Below are 16,429 nucleotides of genomic sequence, written 5' to 3' on the forward strand. Positions count from 1 at the left end.
CTCCCATGGGCACAATTCCCAATAAACTCACCCCAACCATGCTACAAGTTAACTTCTTCCCAGACCCACAGCAGGGCATGGAGCCAGCTCCTGAAGAGCTCTGTGTGCTGCCTGACAGACAAGGGAGAGTTGAGGCAGGGAAGTGCTCCAGAGTGGTCTGCTTCTTCCAGGCAAGAGGAGGGAACTGCAAGGGACCAGGCACGTAAACCATGCAGGGAGTTTCTGTGCAGGCTGCAGCTGAGGGCTGCAGGTGGTCAGAGGCTGAGAAGCCCCTGCCTGCTGTAGAAGGAAGAGGTGAGAGAGCAAAGGAGGGCTTTTCCTCAGTCCCACTCCTAAATCTTCACAGGGGAACAAGGGATGAGAATCAACAGGCAGCTCATTGCTCTGTGTCACCAGCATGTGTGAGACCTCCTGGCAGACTGCAGTGTGACACCCAAGGGATAATGGCTTGGACAAGGCAGGCACTGTCCCTGTCCAATCAAGCCCCATTTGTGCTTGTCTTCCCCTCTCTAGGGCTTATAGCCATAAGGATTTGGGGTTAATCCTGGAGCAGCTCCAGGCAAGGAGTTGAAGGATCTAGGATGGAGAGGAAGAACCCATAGCCTGTCCCAGCTGACCATAGCACTGTTATGGGAGTCCTGCAGAGGAAAAATAAAACCAGACCAGCAGGAAACCCAGACCTGCTGACCAGCCCAGCCAGTTCCTGAGCTCATGGAATGAAGTGGAAGGTTGTTTTGAAGGGAAAGAAGGGGTCTGGGAGGCTCAGCAGCCACAGGCTCAGCTCTTCTGCCCATCTTCAGGGCCCCAGATCCCCACCAGGCACCTTGGCATCCTCACAAGGACCTGCAGAAGAGCTGTGGTGCCACAGCAAGACAACCTCCTGTGACCTGCCATCAAGTGCCAGGGCACTTCCCTCCTCCAGTGCTGCCACACTGGAACCACGGGACACGAAGGAAAAGGTTGAGGAACATGTCCCAGTGGGCAGATGAGGATGTCACATCTCATCCATGCCAGACATAATCACTTCTTCCATCTTGCTTGATGATTCCTCTGCTCATGGCCCCCAAAACAGCAGTGAGCAGAGTGTAGTTCCTCCCCAGAGCTGTGAACTCTCCCTGAAGATGAGCTCATCACCTCTCCCAAGGACAGCCCTGCTCCTGCCATGTCCCTGTGCATGAGCCCCTTCCTGAGCTGGTTTTGGTCCTGTGTCCCCCCACTTGAATGGGGAGTGGTGGTACCTGCTCACAGAAAATTCATCATTTCTTTAGGGAAAGGACCTTATCCGACAATCCCAGAATGGTTTGGGCTGGAAGGGACCTTAAAGCTCATCTCATTCTACCCCATGCCATGTCCAGGGACACCTTCCACTAACCCAGGCTGCTCCAAGCCCCATCCAGCCTGGCCTTGGACACTTCCAGGCATCCAGGGGCAGCCACAGCTTTCTGGGCAACCTGTTCCAACTTCTCTCTGTCCTGATACCCAGCAGCCCAGCTCGTTTTCATAAATCCTTATGGGAATCCTGCATTCCTGGTCAGCATCCCAGGGATCGTTAACCTGCAGCACCGCATGCTGCTCCATTCCCTTCGTGCTGTCCAAACGTTCCAGCCTGCCAGCAGTGCCATCTCTTCTTTTTCTCCTCCGGGACATTCATCCTGACAGCCTTCATAAGTAAATAATTAGCAGTTCCTAATTGAGCCAGGAAAACAACGTGGGAGAATCTGGACTGAAAACAACATACGCATTCACCCACTGCTCTGGTCTCCAGTCTCCAAGGGTTTTCCTACTCCTTCTCCTCTTGGCATCCCCGGCCCCTTCCAGCCACGAACAAAGATCTTGAACGCTTCTTACGTGTCATCAGAGTTTCCGTGGCTCCTGCTGTGCAGGGAGGGCTGTGCAGGGAGGGCTGTGCACAGGGTTTGCTCCAGGACGGCTGTTTCATGGAGCACGAGCCTGCCTGCACTGCCAGGACAGGAGGTGTCTGCAGCAGAAGGTGAGGTGTTTGCAGTGGGTCTGACCCACATGGCAACATCACCCCACAGTCTCACACCAGCGTCCCACTCCCTTCCTTCACCTCCAGCACAGCTCCCTGGAAGCACCAACAGAGCAAATGGGGACCTGTAGGTGTGCAAGGGAGCTCGGCATGTCATGTCCTTCATGGTGGAGGCTACACAGCTTTCCCGCAGGTTTCATCCCATTCCAAGACCCACTCTAATAATGTGATGGGCTGAAGGAAAACCCACGGGTCCCACACGTGGAAACAGTGGCTCAGGTGCTGCAGGACACCCAGGAGCTCTGTCACGACAAGAGTGGCAGGAAGGGTTCAGCGATGTGCAAAGATCCGCTCTGTGCACAACTTTTGGGAGAATTAGTAGCACGAGGAAATGAAATGCAGCCTGCAAAGCATCAAAATTAATCCAGGGTTTGGACAGCTGCTCTGCTGAGCAACACAGGGCTCTGACTATGAGAAGGATAATTTTAAAAAACCCATAAAAATAAAAAAAAATCCAAGGGTGCTGTTTGAAGGGAGCTGTTTTATAAGGATTTTATTCAGCACTGGATTGTCAGCCCTGGCTTCCAGGCTTTATCTTTGTTTCAGTGTTAATAATCCCCATTCCCATCACTTTTATAGTCCCAGCGTGATTCTGCTGGCACCAAAAGCACTGAAACGCTTTGGCCATCAGCGGCTTTGCCAATAAACTTGCTCAGAGCAGCTGGCCCAGCAGTATTAGTATTTCATCAGGATCAGCATGAGAGTAGAAGAACATGATAAAAATCCTTAGGGCTGACCCAAAGGCCAAAACACAGTGCTAGGCTGGGAGTATTTGCAAATCTCCAAGGCCAGGGCTGTGGGAAGAGCACAGCAGTGATGTTCCTGCCACCACTCCCAGTGGAGGCCAGCTACAGTGCCCTGAAGTGACAAAGGAAAGAGGCACCTGGGCCTGTTGCATTGGCCAAGGAGGCCCCAGGGTGGTATCTCACCCCAGCACCCTCAGGCAGAAGGCTCCAAGCATCACCTCTCCACCTCAGGTGGCTTCCTACAACCAACTCTTCTTTTTCACCAGCATAATATGAAGGATTGGGAAGTTTAAGTATCAAGCTCAAAGAAAGACTCAACCAGGGGCAAAACCCCCAAAAGTTCACCAAGAAGGGCTATTTTCAGAGCAGAATAAACTCTACATGGGCTGGAGTGGAATTTGTGCCCTGGAGAAGCGGGGAAGCTTTGCTGGGATCCTGTAGGCACAGAGGGGTGGGTGCACTCACCGGCAGAAGGGACCGTGCAGCCTTTCTGGGGCTCGGAGGCTGAGTGCTTCTTGTAGGGTTTCTGCTCCGGCATCGCGTCCCTGTAGGCTGCGGGCTCGAGCAGGGGCAGCCGGCTCAGCACTGGCGACTGCGGGATGCTGGGCAGCGTCCGCGACTTCCCCAGGAGCGGCCGCTGCAGCTTTCTGTCCAGAGACCTGCCGGGACACAACGTGGGACAGGGGCGTTCAGAGCTGGGACAGGGGTGTTCAGAGCTGGGACAGGACACGGGACAGGGGCGTTCAGAGCTGGGACAGGACACGGGACAGGGGCGTTCAGAGCTGGGACAGGACACGGGACAGGGGCGTTCAGAGCTGGGACAGGACACAGGACAGGGGCGTTCAGAGCTGAGACAGGACACGGGACAGGGGCGTTCAGAGCTGGGACAGGACACGGGACAGGGGCGTTCAGGACAGGACACAGGACAGGGGCATTCAGAGCTGGGACAGGACACAGGACAGGGGCGTTCAGGACAGGACACGGGACAGGGGCGTTCAGGACAGGACACGGGACAGGGGCGTTCAGGACAGGACACGGGACAGGGGCGTTCAGGACAGGACACGGGACAGGGGCGTTCAGGACAGGACACAGGACAGGGGCGTTCAGAGCTGGGACAGGACACGGGACAGGGGCGTTCAGAGCTGGGACAGGACACGGGACAGGGGTGTTCAGGACAGGACATGGGACAGGGGCGTTCAGAGCTGGGACAGGACACAGGACAGGGGCGTTCAGAGCTGGGACAGGACTCAGGGCTTTCAGGAGGTGGGAGGGGTCCCTCAGGCCAGGACCCCCCTGTGACATACACGCAGCCCCTGGCTGAGCATAGCTATGCCCTTCATGGAATTATGGAATTGTTCAGGTTGCAAAAGCCCTCTAGGATTAGCAAGTCCAACCATTACCCCAGCACTAAACCACGTCCCTAAGTGTCACATCCACAGGTCTTTTCAACACTTCCAGGAACAGTGACTCCACCACTGCCCTGGGCAGCCTGTTGTGTGAAGAAATTTTCCCCAAGATCCAATCTAACCCTCCCCTAACAGCACAACTTGAGGTTGTTTCCCCTTGTCCTGTCCCTGTTCCCTGGGAGCAGAGCCCGACTCTCCCTGGCTGTCCCCTCCTGTCAGGAGTTGTGCAGAGCCACAAGGTCCCCCCTGAGCCTCCTTTTCTCCAGGCTGAGCCCCTTTCCCAGCTCCTTCAGCCGCTCCTGGTGCTCCAGCCCCTTCCCAGCTCTGTTCCCTTCCCTGGACACACTCCAGCCCCTCCGTGTCTGTCCTGTCATGAGGATCTCAGAACTGACCCCAGGACTGGAGGTGCCTCAGCAGTGCCCAGCACAGGGGATGGTCACTGCCCTGGGCCTGTGGCCACACCATGGCTGGTACAGGTCAGGTGTCACTGGCCTCTTGCCCACCCGGGCACACCTGGCTCAGGACCACACTGCACTCTCTGGTAGCAAAGCTGCTTCTGTGCCAGTGAAGCCTTCTCCCCTGGCCAGGTACTGTAACCAGGATTAGCATCTGGAGCTGCAAGGCACAACCAGCACAAAAAGAGTTCAAGATCCCAGCCCACCTCAAAACTCCCAGATAATCTGAATTAACCAAATAAAGAAACCAGACAGTTCAAGACTGAAGGGATAAAAATTTCCTTTGAGACAGTGAAACCCCCATTAAACACCATCCACAGCACCAGAAAGGGATTTGAGGTAGAAAACAGGTCACTAGCAGGTACTAGGGAAGGTTCAGACTCCAGAAAGCCAGACTCACACAGCTGGTACTGCAGAGGTCCCCAGGGTGTCATGGAGCATGTAGAAACATAAATCCAGTGTCTCTGTGAGGTCAAAACTCAACTGAGTTTGATGCTGGGGCTCCAAATCTGCCGGGGTGACCAGGACACACCCCACGTGGCAGCGTGACCGCGCGCAGCCACGCGTCCCAAAGCCCAGAGGCAGCCCACGGCCACAGGGGCACGGCAGTGTGGCCCCCTCCTCCTGCTCCAGCCCATCCCCACCTGGGCATGGTCCCCAGGTGCCCTCCTCGGGGATGACACTGGCCCCAGCAGTGCTCCAAGGAACCCAGAAATGCAATAAAAAGGAGCAGAGCCCAGCACTGGTGTGGGCTGCCCTGTGCTGAGGGTTACCCCAAGGCTGTCCCTTGTCCCCTGCTTTCACAGAACCCACAGCTGAGCCCAAACGAGCTCCCCAGCACACCCCAAGGCTGTTCCAAAATCACAGAACCACAGAATGCTTTGGGTTGGAAAGGACCTTAAAGACCATATTCCAATGCCCTGCCATGGGCAAATCTCATAATGAACAGTACAGTTCACTCAAATTTCTGTCTAGAACTCAATTCTTCACTGCTTATGCTCATTTGTTCTTGTGCCAATATTAACCTTTAGCTTAAGTAATTATCCCCCCTCTACGGTGTTTGCTCCCATGATTAATTTCCATTATAATGAAGTCCCAGCCCCTTTCTGCCTGCATTTTTCAAGGCTGATTAACGCAAATTCTTTCACTCTCCTCTCAGAAAATTAGCTTTCATTTCCCCACGGATGTTTCCACACCCTTCACTGCCCTCCTTCTCTCTTGGACTCAGCTTTCTCCACCCATCCTGAAGCATCACAGAATCCCAGGATAGTCTGGGCTGGAAGGAACCTTAAAGCCCATCTCGTCCCACCCCCTGCCATATCCAGAGACACCTTCCACTGTCCCAGGTGGCTCCAAGCCCCATCCAGCCTGGCCTTGGGCACTTCCAGGGATCCAGGGGCAGCCACAGCTGCTCTGGGCACCCTGTGCCAGGGCCTGCCCACCCTCCCAGGGAACAATCCCTTCCCAATATCCCATCCATCCCTGCCCTCTGGCAGTGGAAGCCATTCCCTGTGTCCTGTCCCTCCATCCCTTGTCCCCAGTCCCTCTCCAGCTCTCCTGGAGCCCCTTTAGGCCCTGCAAGGGGCTCTGAGCTCTCCCTGGAGCCTTCTCCTCTCCAGGTGAGCACCCCCAGCTCTCCCAGCCTGGCTCCAGAGCAGAGGGGCTCCAGCCCAGTGATCATGCAGACCTGAGCTCCTGATGCAGACAGCAGGGCAACTCCTCTGCCTCCCTGCATGTTCCACCACTACATTTTATCCTATTTCATGCTCCAGTGCTCAGGGTCACACAGGCAGAGTCCATCATGCCAAAGCTCCTGAGCCTCGGTGCTGGCCTGTCACGGGGACGTTTGTCACAAAAGCCCTGCACTCCCATTCCAGACACAGCGGCAGCTCCCAGCGGTGCCAGTCTGATGCCACTCAGGAGAGCAGGCACAGAGCCAGAGCGGTGCCACAGCCGTGCAGCCACCTCCTGGACATGGTCACACTGAGCCCTGGGGCACACGGGCTGGGGCAGAGGGCAGGCCTGGGCAGCCCCACACAGCACATCCCCAGAGCAGGGCTGGGCAGCACATTTTGACATCAGGTCAGCAGTTTACGGGTATAAATCAATCACATTGTCTCTCAATTCCCAGGTGCTGCTGCTCCGCTGCTCTCTGGGGCTGGGGCAGGGACAGCACTGCCCTAGCCCGGGGCAGCAGTGCCTCAGCTGTGCCAGGCGCTCAGCACTATCCTGCCCACCCCAGGCCCCACGCTTCAGTGGGATCAGCATGGAAACAAGATGTGCCAAGAGATATAAAGCCAGAATTAGCTTCCCAAGCAGTTTCCATTCCAGCAGAACATTTGTACATCTCATCGTAACATATTTCACTGGCACAAGGCAACAGGGAGAGAGCTTAACACATCGCTGTGCTGCATAAATGAGTTCAAAACATTCCTTTTTCTGTGCATGTAAATCCCAGGATACCTGTGTACAGCTCCATCACCTGCAGAACCCCATTAGCATTTTAGTGCTCCCGTTCCTTTTGGGCTCACAGGGCCACTCACGAGAGTCACATGGGGAAAATAACCAGAAGAATTCACTCCATCATAGAAGCAATTTTCAAGCTATGTATCTTCAGGCAGCAATTTATATTGTCAGAAAAAGCAAAGCAACTAGAAACCTGTTTAGCACTGAAATCTGAACTCAAATTCCCAAGCACAATTCAGCTCCATGGATTTACTATCCCACTTGTCATTGTTGAACCACAGCTGGCAATAAGTACCACACAGCCCCTCGTTCATCCCAACCCCCCCGGTGGGGTGGGGAGGAGAACTGGGAAAAGGTAAAACCCATGAGTTGAGGAAATAATTGAAGTACAGTTGGTGGTGGTGTTTATTATTATTATTGTTATTATTATTATTATTGTTGTTGTTGCTGCTGTTATTATTGTAATGAAAATGGAGATAAGAAAAAGAGAGAGAGGAATATAATCCCAGCTAGACAAGTGGTGCCCAACAGTCTCTCACCAACCAAAAAGCCCAGCCTGTTCCTCAGCAGCAATAGGCATCTCCCAGCCAGCCCCCCCTGTTTCCATACTGGGTATGACATCCCATGGTCTGGAATATCCCTCCCAGTCTTTGTCACCTCCCCAGTGGCAGAGCATGAGAAATGGGAAAGTCCTTGACTTAGAGAGAGCGTTTTCCAGCAACAACCAAAGCAGCAGTGTGTAATCAACACTGTTCTCATCCCAAATCCAAAGCACAGACCTGGACCAGCTCTGGGAGGAAAATGAACTCTATCCCAGCCCAAGCCAGAGCTGGTGCACAGCTCCAGAGCCCTCAGCAGCCACTGCCAGGCAGGACCTGAGAGCACTGGGAAGTCACATTGCATCTCCGTCTGCTTCCCAAGCAGGCGTCCCAGCTGGGTGCTATCAAGGATGCCACATCCCATTAGTAAAAATCCCTGATGGAGTGTAAAGCTCAATTAGAAAAGCCACAATCAACACTTTACAGCCTATATTTAGCTGCTGTTCAGCATTTGGGTAGGAAGGAGAGCGCATAATCGAGTCATGACAGGGGTGGAAAAATCCTCCTGGCTGGGTGTGAGAGCTCAGGCAGGAGCCCAGTGACAGCTCTGTCACTCCAGCCCACAGCCAGACAGGGAAATGTGGGAACGTGGTCAGGGCCAGGTCCCTGCCCCAGCCCCAGGGAAGCCGTGGGGCAGGGGTGACTGTGCCAGGCAGGGGGCAAGGCTGCTCCAGCACCCCCAGCCCGGCCACAGCCTGGCCACAGCCCCACACACCCAGCAGAACTCACCTCCACAGCTGTGCTGTGTCCAGCACCTTCCCCATGCTGATGTCCTTCTCCAATCCACGAGAGAGAGGGGAAGGGCTCAGATAAAGGGGAGGGAGGGAGACAGAAAAGTTCAATGCCAATTAAAAGCCAGCTCCTGCAGCCCTCCTGCAAGCTGGGAACAAATTGCACACACCTCCAGCCTCCCCTCCCAGCTCGTTTTTGTGTGGGAGAAGCTGCTCTCCCGAGAGCACTTCCAGCCCAACCCAGAGAGTGTGGAGTCTGCAGCTTCCCAGGGCAGGATGGGGGAGTCACCCCAGCAGCCCCAGCAGAACCCCAACAGCACCAGAGAGAGCAGCAGGAGGAGCAGCTGCTCTCACAATCCAAAAAGTACCCTAATAAGCCTCACTGATTTTTATGATTTGCCCAGGAGCAAAGCAAGGAAACCTCCTGCATGTGTCCTGGAAATGCCTGAGGATGGTGACCCTCCAGAGATGTCCCACTCCTGAGAACAGGGAAGCCTTCATCCTGCAACAGCACCCAGTCCCAGCACCTCTGACACAATCCTGAGCAGCCACTGTGCTACTCCCTTCCCTGAGGCAGGCTGCTGCTGGAACACAGCAAGGAGAGGAGGTTAACCTGGGCAGGAAAACTGAGCAAAAGGAGCAGAGCAGCAGGGCAGCAGCTACTCCACCTGCTCCAGAGCTGTGGCTTGGTGACAGCCATATGCCCTGTGAGGAACGTGTGATGCCACTTCCAAGATCCAAGGGGGACGACATGTGCCCCAAAGAGCTCACAGCCCCAAAACTCAAACCAAAAACAGAGTAGACAAAGGGCTGCCCTTCCTCCTGCAGCACCGCCCAGCATCCCACAGGTAACTGGAGAGGGCTCTTCTACCCCCTCAGCTAATTAATTCACACAATCTACCGAGCAAAGGAAGTTGATAAAGCAGAAGGTTTGGGGAAGAACAGCTAAATGTGGTACAGGCTGAGAGTGTGGCAGGGACAGGGGCCAGGAGAGCCCAATTATTGCAGAGGAATAGGTCTCCCAGATCTTCCTAGCCTGTGGTTGCTCACTCACTTCCCAGCCCGCTCCTCCAAGGAGATGTAACTTAGCAACCTGACCTTAAAAACTCGGCAAGGGTTCCAGCTGGATTCAGAAAACCAGAGATGTTACAAGCCAGGAGGAGCCATTCCCCACCAACACCCTCTCAAAGCGGTGGGGTGCGGGGAGGGGGGTGCACAGCCTGAGCCCCATGGCAACGCAAACAATGGCTGCAAAATGGAAACAAATCAACAGAATACCCATATCCATTCCTGAAACAGCTTGTGGAGAGGCAGCCGGGTGTGACAGGTACAGGGGGCAGGATAGATGGGATACTGGGAAGAAATCCTTGGCAGAGGGCTGTTAAGGCCCTGGCACAGGGCGCCCAGAGCAGCTGTGGCTGACCCTGGGTCCCTGGAAGTGCCCAAGGCCAGGCTGGACAGGCCTGGGAACACCCTGGGATAGTGGAAGGTGTCCCTGCCCACGGCAGGGGGTGGGACTGGATGGGCTTTAAGGTTCCTTCCAACCCAAACCCTGCTGGGATTCTGTGAGGTTTCCCCACAGGCCTCAGCTCCACGGCACAGGACTCACCGTGTCCTGCCATGGTGTCTCACCCCACGCGGTGTCCCAGCCCAGGGCAGACACAGAACTGGCTCCTGCAGGAAGCAGCTGGGACACCCCACCAGCCCAGCCCAGCCCCCAAAGCCCAGGGCAAGGCTCGGCTGTGCCTCTGACCCCCCAGGAACGCACAGTGCTCACTGGCTGTGAGCTCTGCTCTGAGCCACCGGGCTGGGCAGAGATTGGAGCAAGGATCTTCTCCATCCCCACCCTGACAGCAGCAGGAGACAAGCCAACATCTACCTGTAGCTGGTTTCTGCAAAGGGGCTCTGCAGGAGAAGACAGCAGCAGGAGGAGAGGGGAAGCACAGGAGGCTGTTGTGCCTCTGGACAGAAGCTCTTTCTGGACAGAAGCTCGAGGCAGCAGCCCCTGGGATGTGCTTCAGTGCAGTCCAACACCCAAAGCAGTGGCAGGACCCCACGGAGGGTAGGCAATGCAGTTTAAGGGGATCACACAGTAGTGGTGAAGCCTAGGGAAGGAGCGTGAGAGGAAGAAGTCAACTGGTAACACACAGAGTAGCCTTGGAAACCAAAGCCTGAGGATTTTGGCAGAGGAGAGCCTTCGCGGGGCATCCTCGTCTGTTCAAATCACCAGTTTGCTCTGCAAACCTTATAGCTCCGAGCAAACCCGTGAGTCACTGGCACTGTTTCCAGTGACCCTGTGGATGACAAAGCCAGAGAAAATCACTGAGAAATCTTCTCTTCACATTCAAAAAACACCCAAACAAAACACCTTCCTTTCTGGCTGGCTGGTGTATGTGTGTGAAGAGTGGAAAATGAGAGCTGAAACAGAGCATCTTTCATCTGACTGTGAGACAGTTTCAAAGCAAAACAAAACCCAGAACAGCATTCACTGTGCAAGTTCAGAAAAGGGGAAAACCAACTATGTGAAGCTATAAAAATACCTTCCAGTGCTCAGCTGTGAACTGGTAAATACCATGATTTCCACCAGCTGCTTTCCAAAAGCTTCTTCTCCTGCCTCCTCTCCTCTTGCAGAGCCTCTCTGCAGCAGGGCCATCACCCCAGCGCTGAACTAAACACCACTACAATCCAGGGAATAAATGCTGCTGTCCCTGCAAACTGCATTTTGGTTTGGAGGGGTGTGGGAGGGCAGGACAGGCGGGTCACACACCTCTTGTGTTGAGGGCAGCCCTCAGGAAAACATTTCAGAGCTGCCTGGAGGAGAATTCAGCACCATTCCCTGCTATGAGCCCCCTGTGCCTGAAGCCCAGCCCTGCTCCCAGCACCCAGGACATTGGGAGCCAAGTACCAAATGGCCCTGAAAAGGGCCAGAAGTTCTTTTTGTGGCAGATGCTGCCTGAAAAGCCTTGAGTTCTTGGGTGTGTGACAGCTGGTGTCACACCAGCCACTGCCCACAGCCTCTCTCCCACCAGGCATTTATCGAGTGCTAAAGAGCTGCTGCTGCTACTCACCCCTGGCACCACTACACCATCCCAGCACACCAAGCTGGGCAAAGCCATCCCCAGGGAAACAAGGTGAAAAAACACAAACCCTTCATGGCAGCACTCATTATGAGCTGTGGCTGTGTTTTGTAGCAACGCCTCCATTTCACCATTCACTGGAATCCAATTGTTGAACAGATAAGGAAATACATTGGAGCCAGACACTGCCATTCATTCATTCATTCAGAAGTATGTTAGTTTCTTTGTTAAAAGAATCTTTTTTTCCAGCTCTGTTGCAGGCAGTGAATGACATCCCCAGCCAGGGGGATGCTCCCTCCACTTCCCAGCCCAGGAGCATCCCACAGGGCCCTTGCTGGTGGCCACCCTGCCCTCTCTGTCACCCTCTGTCCCTGTGGTGCCACCAGACCTCCCCTCCACATCCTGGAGTGAGAGGAGCCCTGTGCACTCCCTGCCCTCCTGCTGCCCTGATCACACCGGGGCAGAGCAGGGACCAGGCGCTGGGGAAGGCTCTGGCAGAGCCCAGCTCAGACCTGCTGGAGCTGCACCCGCACAACAAAAAGTCCACAAAGACAAAAATTCCCTAAGGCCAGGGAAAGAAGCAGGAATATTCATGGAACATGAACATTTATCCTGCTCACTGAGTTCTCTCTGATAAATGGGGAGAGATGGCAAAGGTGAAATTAATCCTAGCACAACAGTGGAGCAGATGAGCACCCTCCCTCCTGGCAGCTCCAGAGCGTGACCTGCATCCTCAGCCACCAGTGTGGTGACTGTCCCAGGGTCCCTGTGCTTACAGCCAGGCTATGCCATCCAAATGAAGAGGAGAGGATGGCCAAAGGCATCTGGGATGCTCCACAAGAGGCTCAGGGATCAATCTCTAGATGGAGTAGCTCTGAGGCTTACAAAGAAGGCTGCTTGAGATGCAGAAGGAAGCTCCTTCCAGGCTGACAGTCAGCTCACGAGCAGGATGTGACCCCCAGGGACACAGCAGTGCCTGGCCAGCCCCGAAGCAGGAGAGACACAGCAGAGCATGGCTGGGAACACAGCACAGCAGAGACACAGCAGAGACAAAGCAGAGCACGGCTGGGAACACAGCACCGGGCAGAGACACAGCAGAGACACAGCAAAGCATGGCTGGGAACACAGCACTGGGCAGAGACACAGCAGAGACACAGCAAAGCATGGCTGGGAACACAGCACCGGGCAGAGACACAGCAGAGACACAGCAGAGACACAGCAGAGCATGGCTGGGAACACAGCACCGGGCAGAGGGAGCAGCCCCAGGAGCAGCTCCCAGCTGAGAAGGACAGAGCCCTGGAGTCGCCCTGGCAGGAGCCAGGTGACCTGGTCACTGGTCACTCCTGTGACCCGGTCACTGGTCACTCCGGGGACCTGGTCACCGGTCACTCCTGTGATCCAGTCACCGGTCACTCCTGTGACCCAGTCACCAGTCACTCCTGGGACCCGGTCACTGGTCACTCCTGTGACTGGGCCACCGGTCACTCCTGTGACCCAATCACTGGTCACTCCTGTGACCCGGTCACCGGTCACTCCTGTGTCCCAGTCACTGGTCATTCCAGGGACCCGGTCACTGGTCACTCCAGGGACCTGGTCACTGGTCAATCCGGGGACGTGGTCACCGGTTACTCCTGTGACCTGGTCACCGGTCACCCCTGTGACCCGGTCACTGGTCACTCCTGTGACCCGGTCACCGGTCACTCCAGGGACCCGGGCACTGGTCACTCCGGGGACGTGGTCACCAGTCACTCCTGTGACCTGGTCACCGGTCACCCCTGTGACCCAGTCACTGGTCACTCCAGGGACCCAGTCACCGGTCATTCCAGGGACCCGGTCACTGGTCACTCCGGGGACGTGGTCACCGGTTACTCCTGTGACCCGGTCACCGGTCACTCCTGTGACCGAGTCACCGGTCACTCCTGTGACCCAATCACTGGTCACTCCTGGGACCCGGTCACCGGTCACTCCTGTGTCCCAGTCACTGGTCATTCCAGGGACCCGGTCACTGGTCACTCCGGGGACGTGGTCACTGGTCACTCCTGTGACCCAGTCACCGGTCACTCCTGTGTCCCAGTCACTGGTCACTCCAGGGACCCAGTCACTGGTCAGTCCGGGGACCCGGTCACCGGTTACTCCTGTGACCCGGTCACTGGTCACTCCTGTGACCCGGTCATCAGTTACTCCTGTGACCCGGTCACTGGTCACTCCTGTGACCCGGTCACCGGTTACTCCTGTGACCCGGTCACTGGTCACTCCTGTGACCCAGTCACTGGTCATTCCAGGGACCCAGTCACGGGTCAATCCGGGGACCCGGTCACTGGTCATTCCGGGGACCCAGTCACTGGTCACTCCGGGGACGTGGTCACCGGTTACTCCTGTGACCGGGTCACTGGTCACTCCGGGGACCCAGTCACTGGTCACTCCTGTGACCCGGTCACCGGTCACCCCTGTGACCGGGTCACTGGTCACTCCGGGGACGTGGTCAGTGGTCACTCCTGGGACCCGGTCACCGGTCACTCGGGGACCTGGTCACCGGTCACTCCAGGCACCTGCCAAGGACACAGCAAACGCCTCCCACTGCCCAGCTTCACCAGACGCTGTGCCCCAGCTCCAGGCTTTTCTTCCCCGGTGTTTATGTATCTCCTGTCTCCTCTGAAAGATTTCGGAGACAAAAGCTAATGAAGCACGAGTAATGGATGACAAACATCCGGCTCCGATGGTAAAAGGCTGGCTAATTTACAAGATAAATAACGCAACTGCCTCCTGTGCATTTACAAACACCTTTCAGAGAGGATGTGAAGGGGTTCAGCATCACAGTCACCTCCAGCACCCACCTCCTGCCCTTCTCCCATCAACCCTGCATTCCCAAGAGAATCCCTGGGCAGGACTGGAGCCGAGATGCTCCTGCACCACAACCCCCCCAGCTCCTGGTCCCGTTCCCAGTCTCATGACACAGGACTGCTCTCCCCTGTTGCTTCAAAATCCAAGTCACACGACAGAGGAGACAAAAAGCTGCTGAGATCATCTTGGAAAGGACGCTGCTGCTCCTGACAACCACAGGGGAGATGCTTCAGGCCTGAATTTGATGTGCTCCAGCACAGGAAGACACTCCAGACAGCTGGTGTAGCTGCTTGGTTTGCTTGAAATCCTATAATTTCTGCAGCGTGACCAAGTTTTTCAGCACTGGAGGCAAACAGGGGATGAGCTGATCCATCTCTGACTATTAATCCCTGGCAAAATAATTATTCATATATGTTTTGGTCAAAAAGCAGATTTATAATCAATCATTGGCATGTTGTTGTTTTAAACCTCCCTGGGCACCGCCTTTCAACCAGAGCCTTAGGCTGGTTTTCATTTTCCTCTGAAGCACAAGAGGCAGGTCACCACCATGGTCAGAGAGACAAGCTCATTGAACAGAAAAAAATTGTTATGTTCCCAGTGTACCACAGTAAAATTCCTTAAAAAGAGGGTTTTCAGTGCAAGAGTAATGGGGGCTGAGGGGAGCTGGGAGCAGAGCTCTGGCAAAACCCAGCTGCTGCTCGTGGCCGGGGTAATGGATTTTATCTGTCTTGTGAGGGGAGGAACTGGAGCAAACAGCCCCAAAACAGCCCAGAGGAAGCCCAGCCTGGGCAGCAGCACCTGGGGACAGGATTCCTCCAGGGCAGATTCAGGGCAGGGTCCCAGGCAGCCCCAGGGCCCCACTGCACAGCAGGAACCGAGCCACAGGGCTGGGCTGGGGCTGGCCATGGGATGCAAGGAAGCAGAGCCCAAAAACTTCCTACTTCCAGACAAGAACCCTGGCACAGCTTCAGCTGCCAGGCTGTCTGGAGAATCACAGAATCCTCAAGGTTGGACAAGACCTCTAAGGTTATAAAATCCAACAACCAATCCAGCACCACCACCATTTTCCATGTGCCACATCCACACATTTGTCAATGCTTCCAGGGATGGGGACTCTGCCACTTCTGTGAGCAGCTGCAGCTCAGCACCCACAGAGGAAGGCACAGCCAGGTTCTGCCAGGGAAACACCTCCCTGCTGCAGGAAAAACATCCCCTAAAATCTTAGCTGGAATAGCTGGAATAGCCTCCCAGTCTCCCAGTGAAGAGCTTGTCCCTGCCCCATCCCTGGAAGTGTCCAAGGCCAGCTTGGATGGGATAGTGGAAGGTGTCCCTGCCCGTGGGGTTGGAATGAGGTGAGCTGAAATCTCCATTCCAGCCCAAACCACCCTGGGATTCTGTGATAAATTTTAGCTATTTGTTCTTTAAAGCAACATAAAAATGCACCGGAGCTTTCCAGTTTTTCTACAAACATGGTTTTGCAGCCAAAGCATAGATGTGCTAGAGACAGCCACACAAATCCTGCACACAGGGCAGACAGCAGAGGGCCCGGGGCCTCCAAGCAGCCAACAGGAACAAATGCCAGATCCAGTGGCTTCCAAACACCCGTGGAAGCACATGGAGGCAGCAGCAGCAGCAGCAGCAGCACACCCAGGGGCTGCCTCGGGTGGGGGACCTGCTCTGCTCCCCCCCCGCCAGGGGCTGCTACAGCCAGGGAACCAGGAGGAGCTGCTCATTCCCATCTGCATTCTTTCCATCAAAAAGCCGAAAAATGCAAACTAAAGATATCTTGCATCAATTTGTATAATTGCCAACTATTCCTACAGGAAAAAACACAGAATTTTTATGGGGGAAAAAACCTTTTAATTATTGAAGTATTCTAGTTTTCTCATTTGAAATATTCCCAACAGTAGTGTCCTTTTTTCCTTTCCTCTTTGAAATGCTTCTTCCTGGGTCCAGAGAAAATCTCTTTTGTTGATCTATCCCCTCTCCCTTCCTCCCCAGCTCTCCCAGAGCTGGCTCAGCCCACCTCCTGCAGGACAGCATCACATGGGTGCTCTC

General features: G+C 55.0%; 1 protein-coding gene across 1 annotated transcript in view; it reads right to left on the bottom strand.

Moving 5' to 3' along the window:
* LOC137483411 (ankyrin repeat and fibronectin type-III domain-containing protein 1-like) overlaps positions 1 to 16,429 on the bottom strand; it is a 192,250-nt gene that overhangs the window by 166,188 nt on the left and 9,633 nt on the right. Inside the window, exon 2 of the mRNA XM_068206435.1 lies at positions 3,262 to 3,455. Within this exon, the coding sequence (XP_068062536.1) occupies positions 3,262 to 3,455 (194 nt within the window). The remainder of the gene's footprint in view (positions 1 to 3,261; positions 3,456 to 16,429) is intronic.

Source organism: Anomalospiza imberbis, chromosome 16, assembly GCF_031753505.1.
Source record: "Anomalospiza imberbis isolate Cuckoo-Finch-1a 21T00152 chromosome 16, ASM3175350v1, whole genome shotgun sequence".
Taxonomy (NCBI): Eukaryota; Metazoa; Chordata; class Aves; order Passeriformes; family Viduidae; genus Anomalospiza; species Anomalospiza imberbis.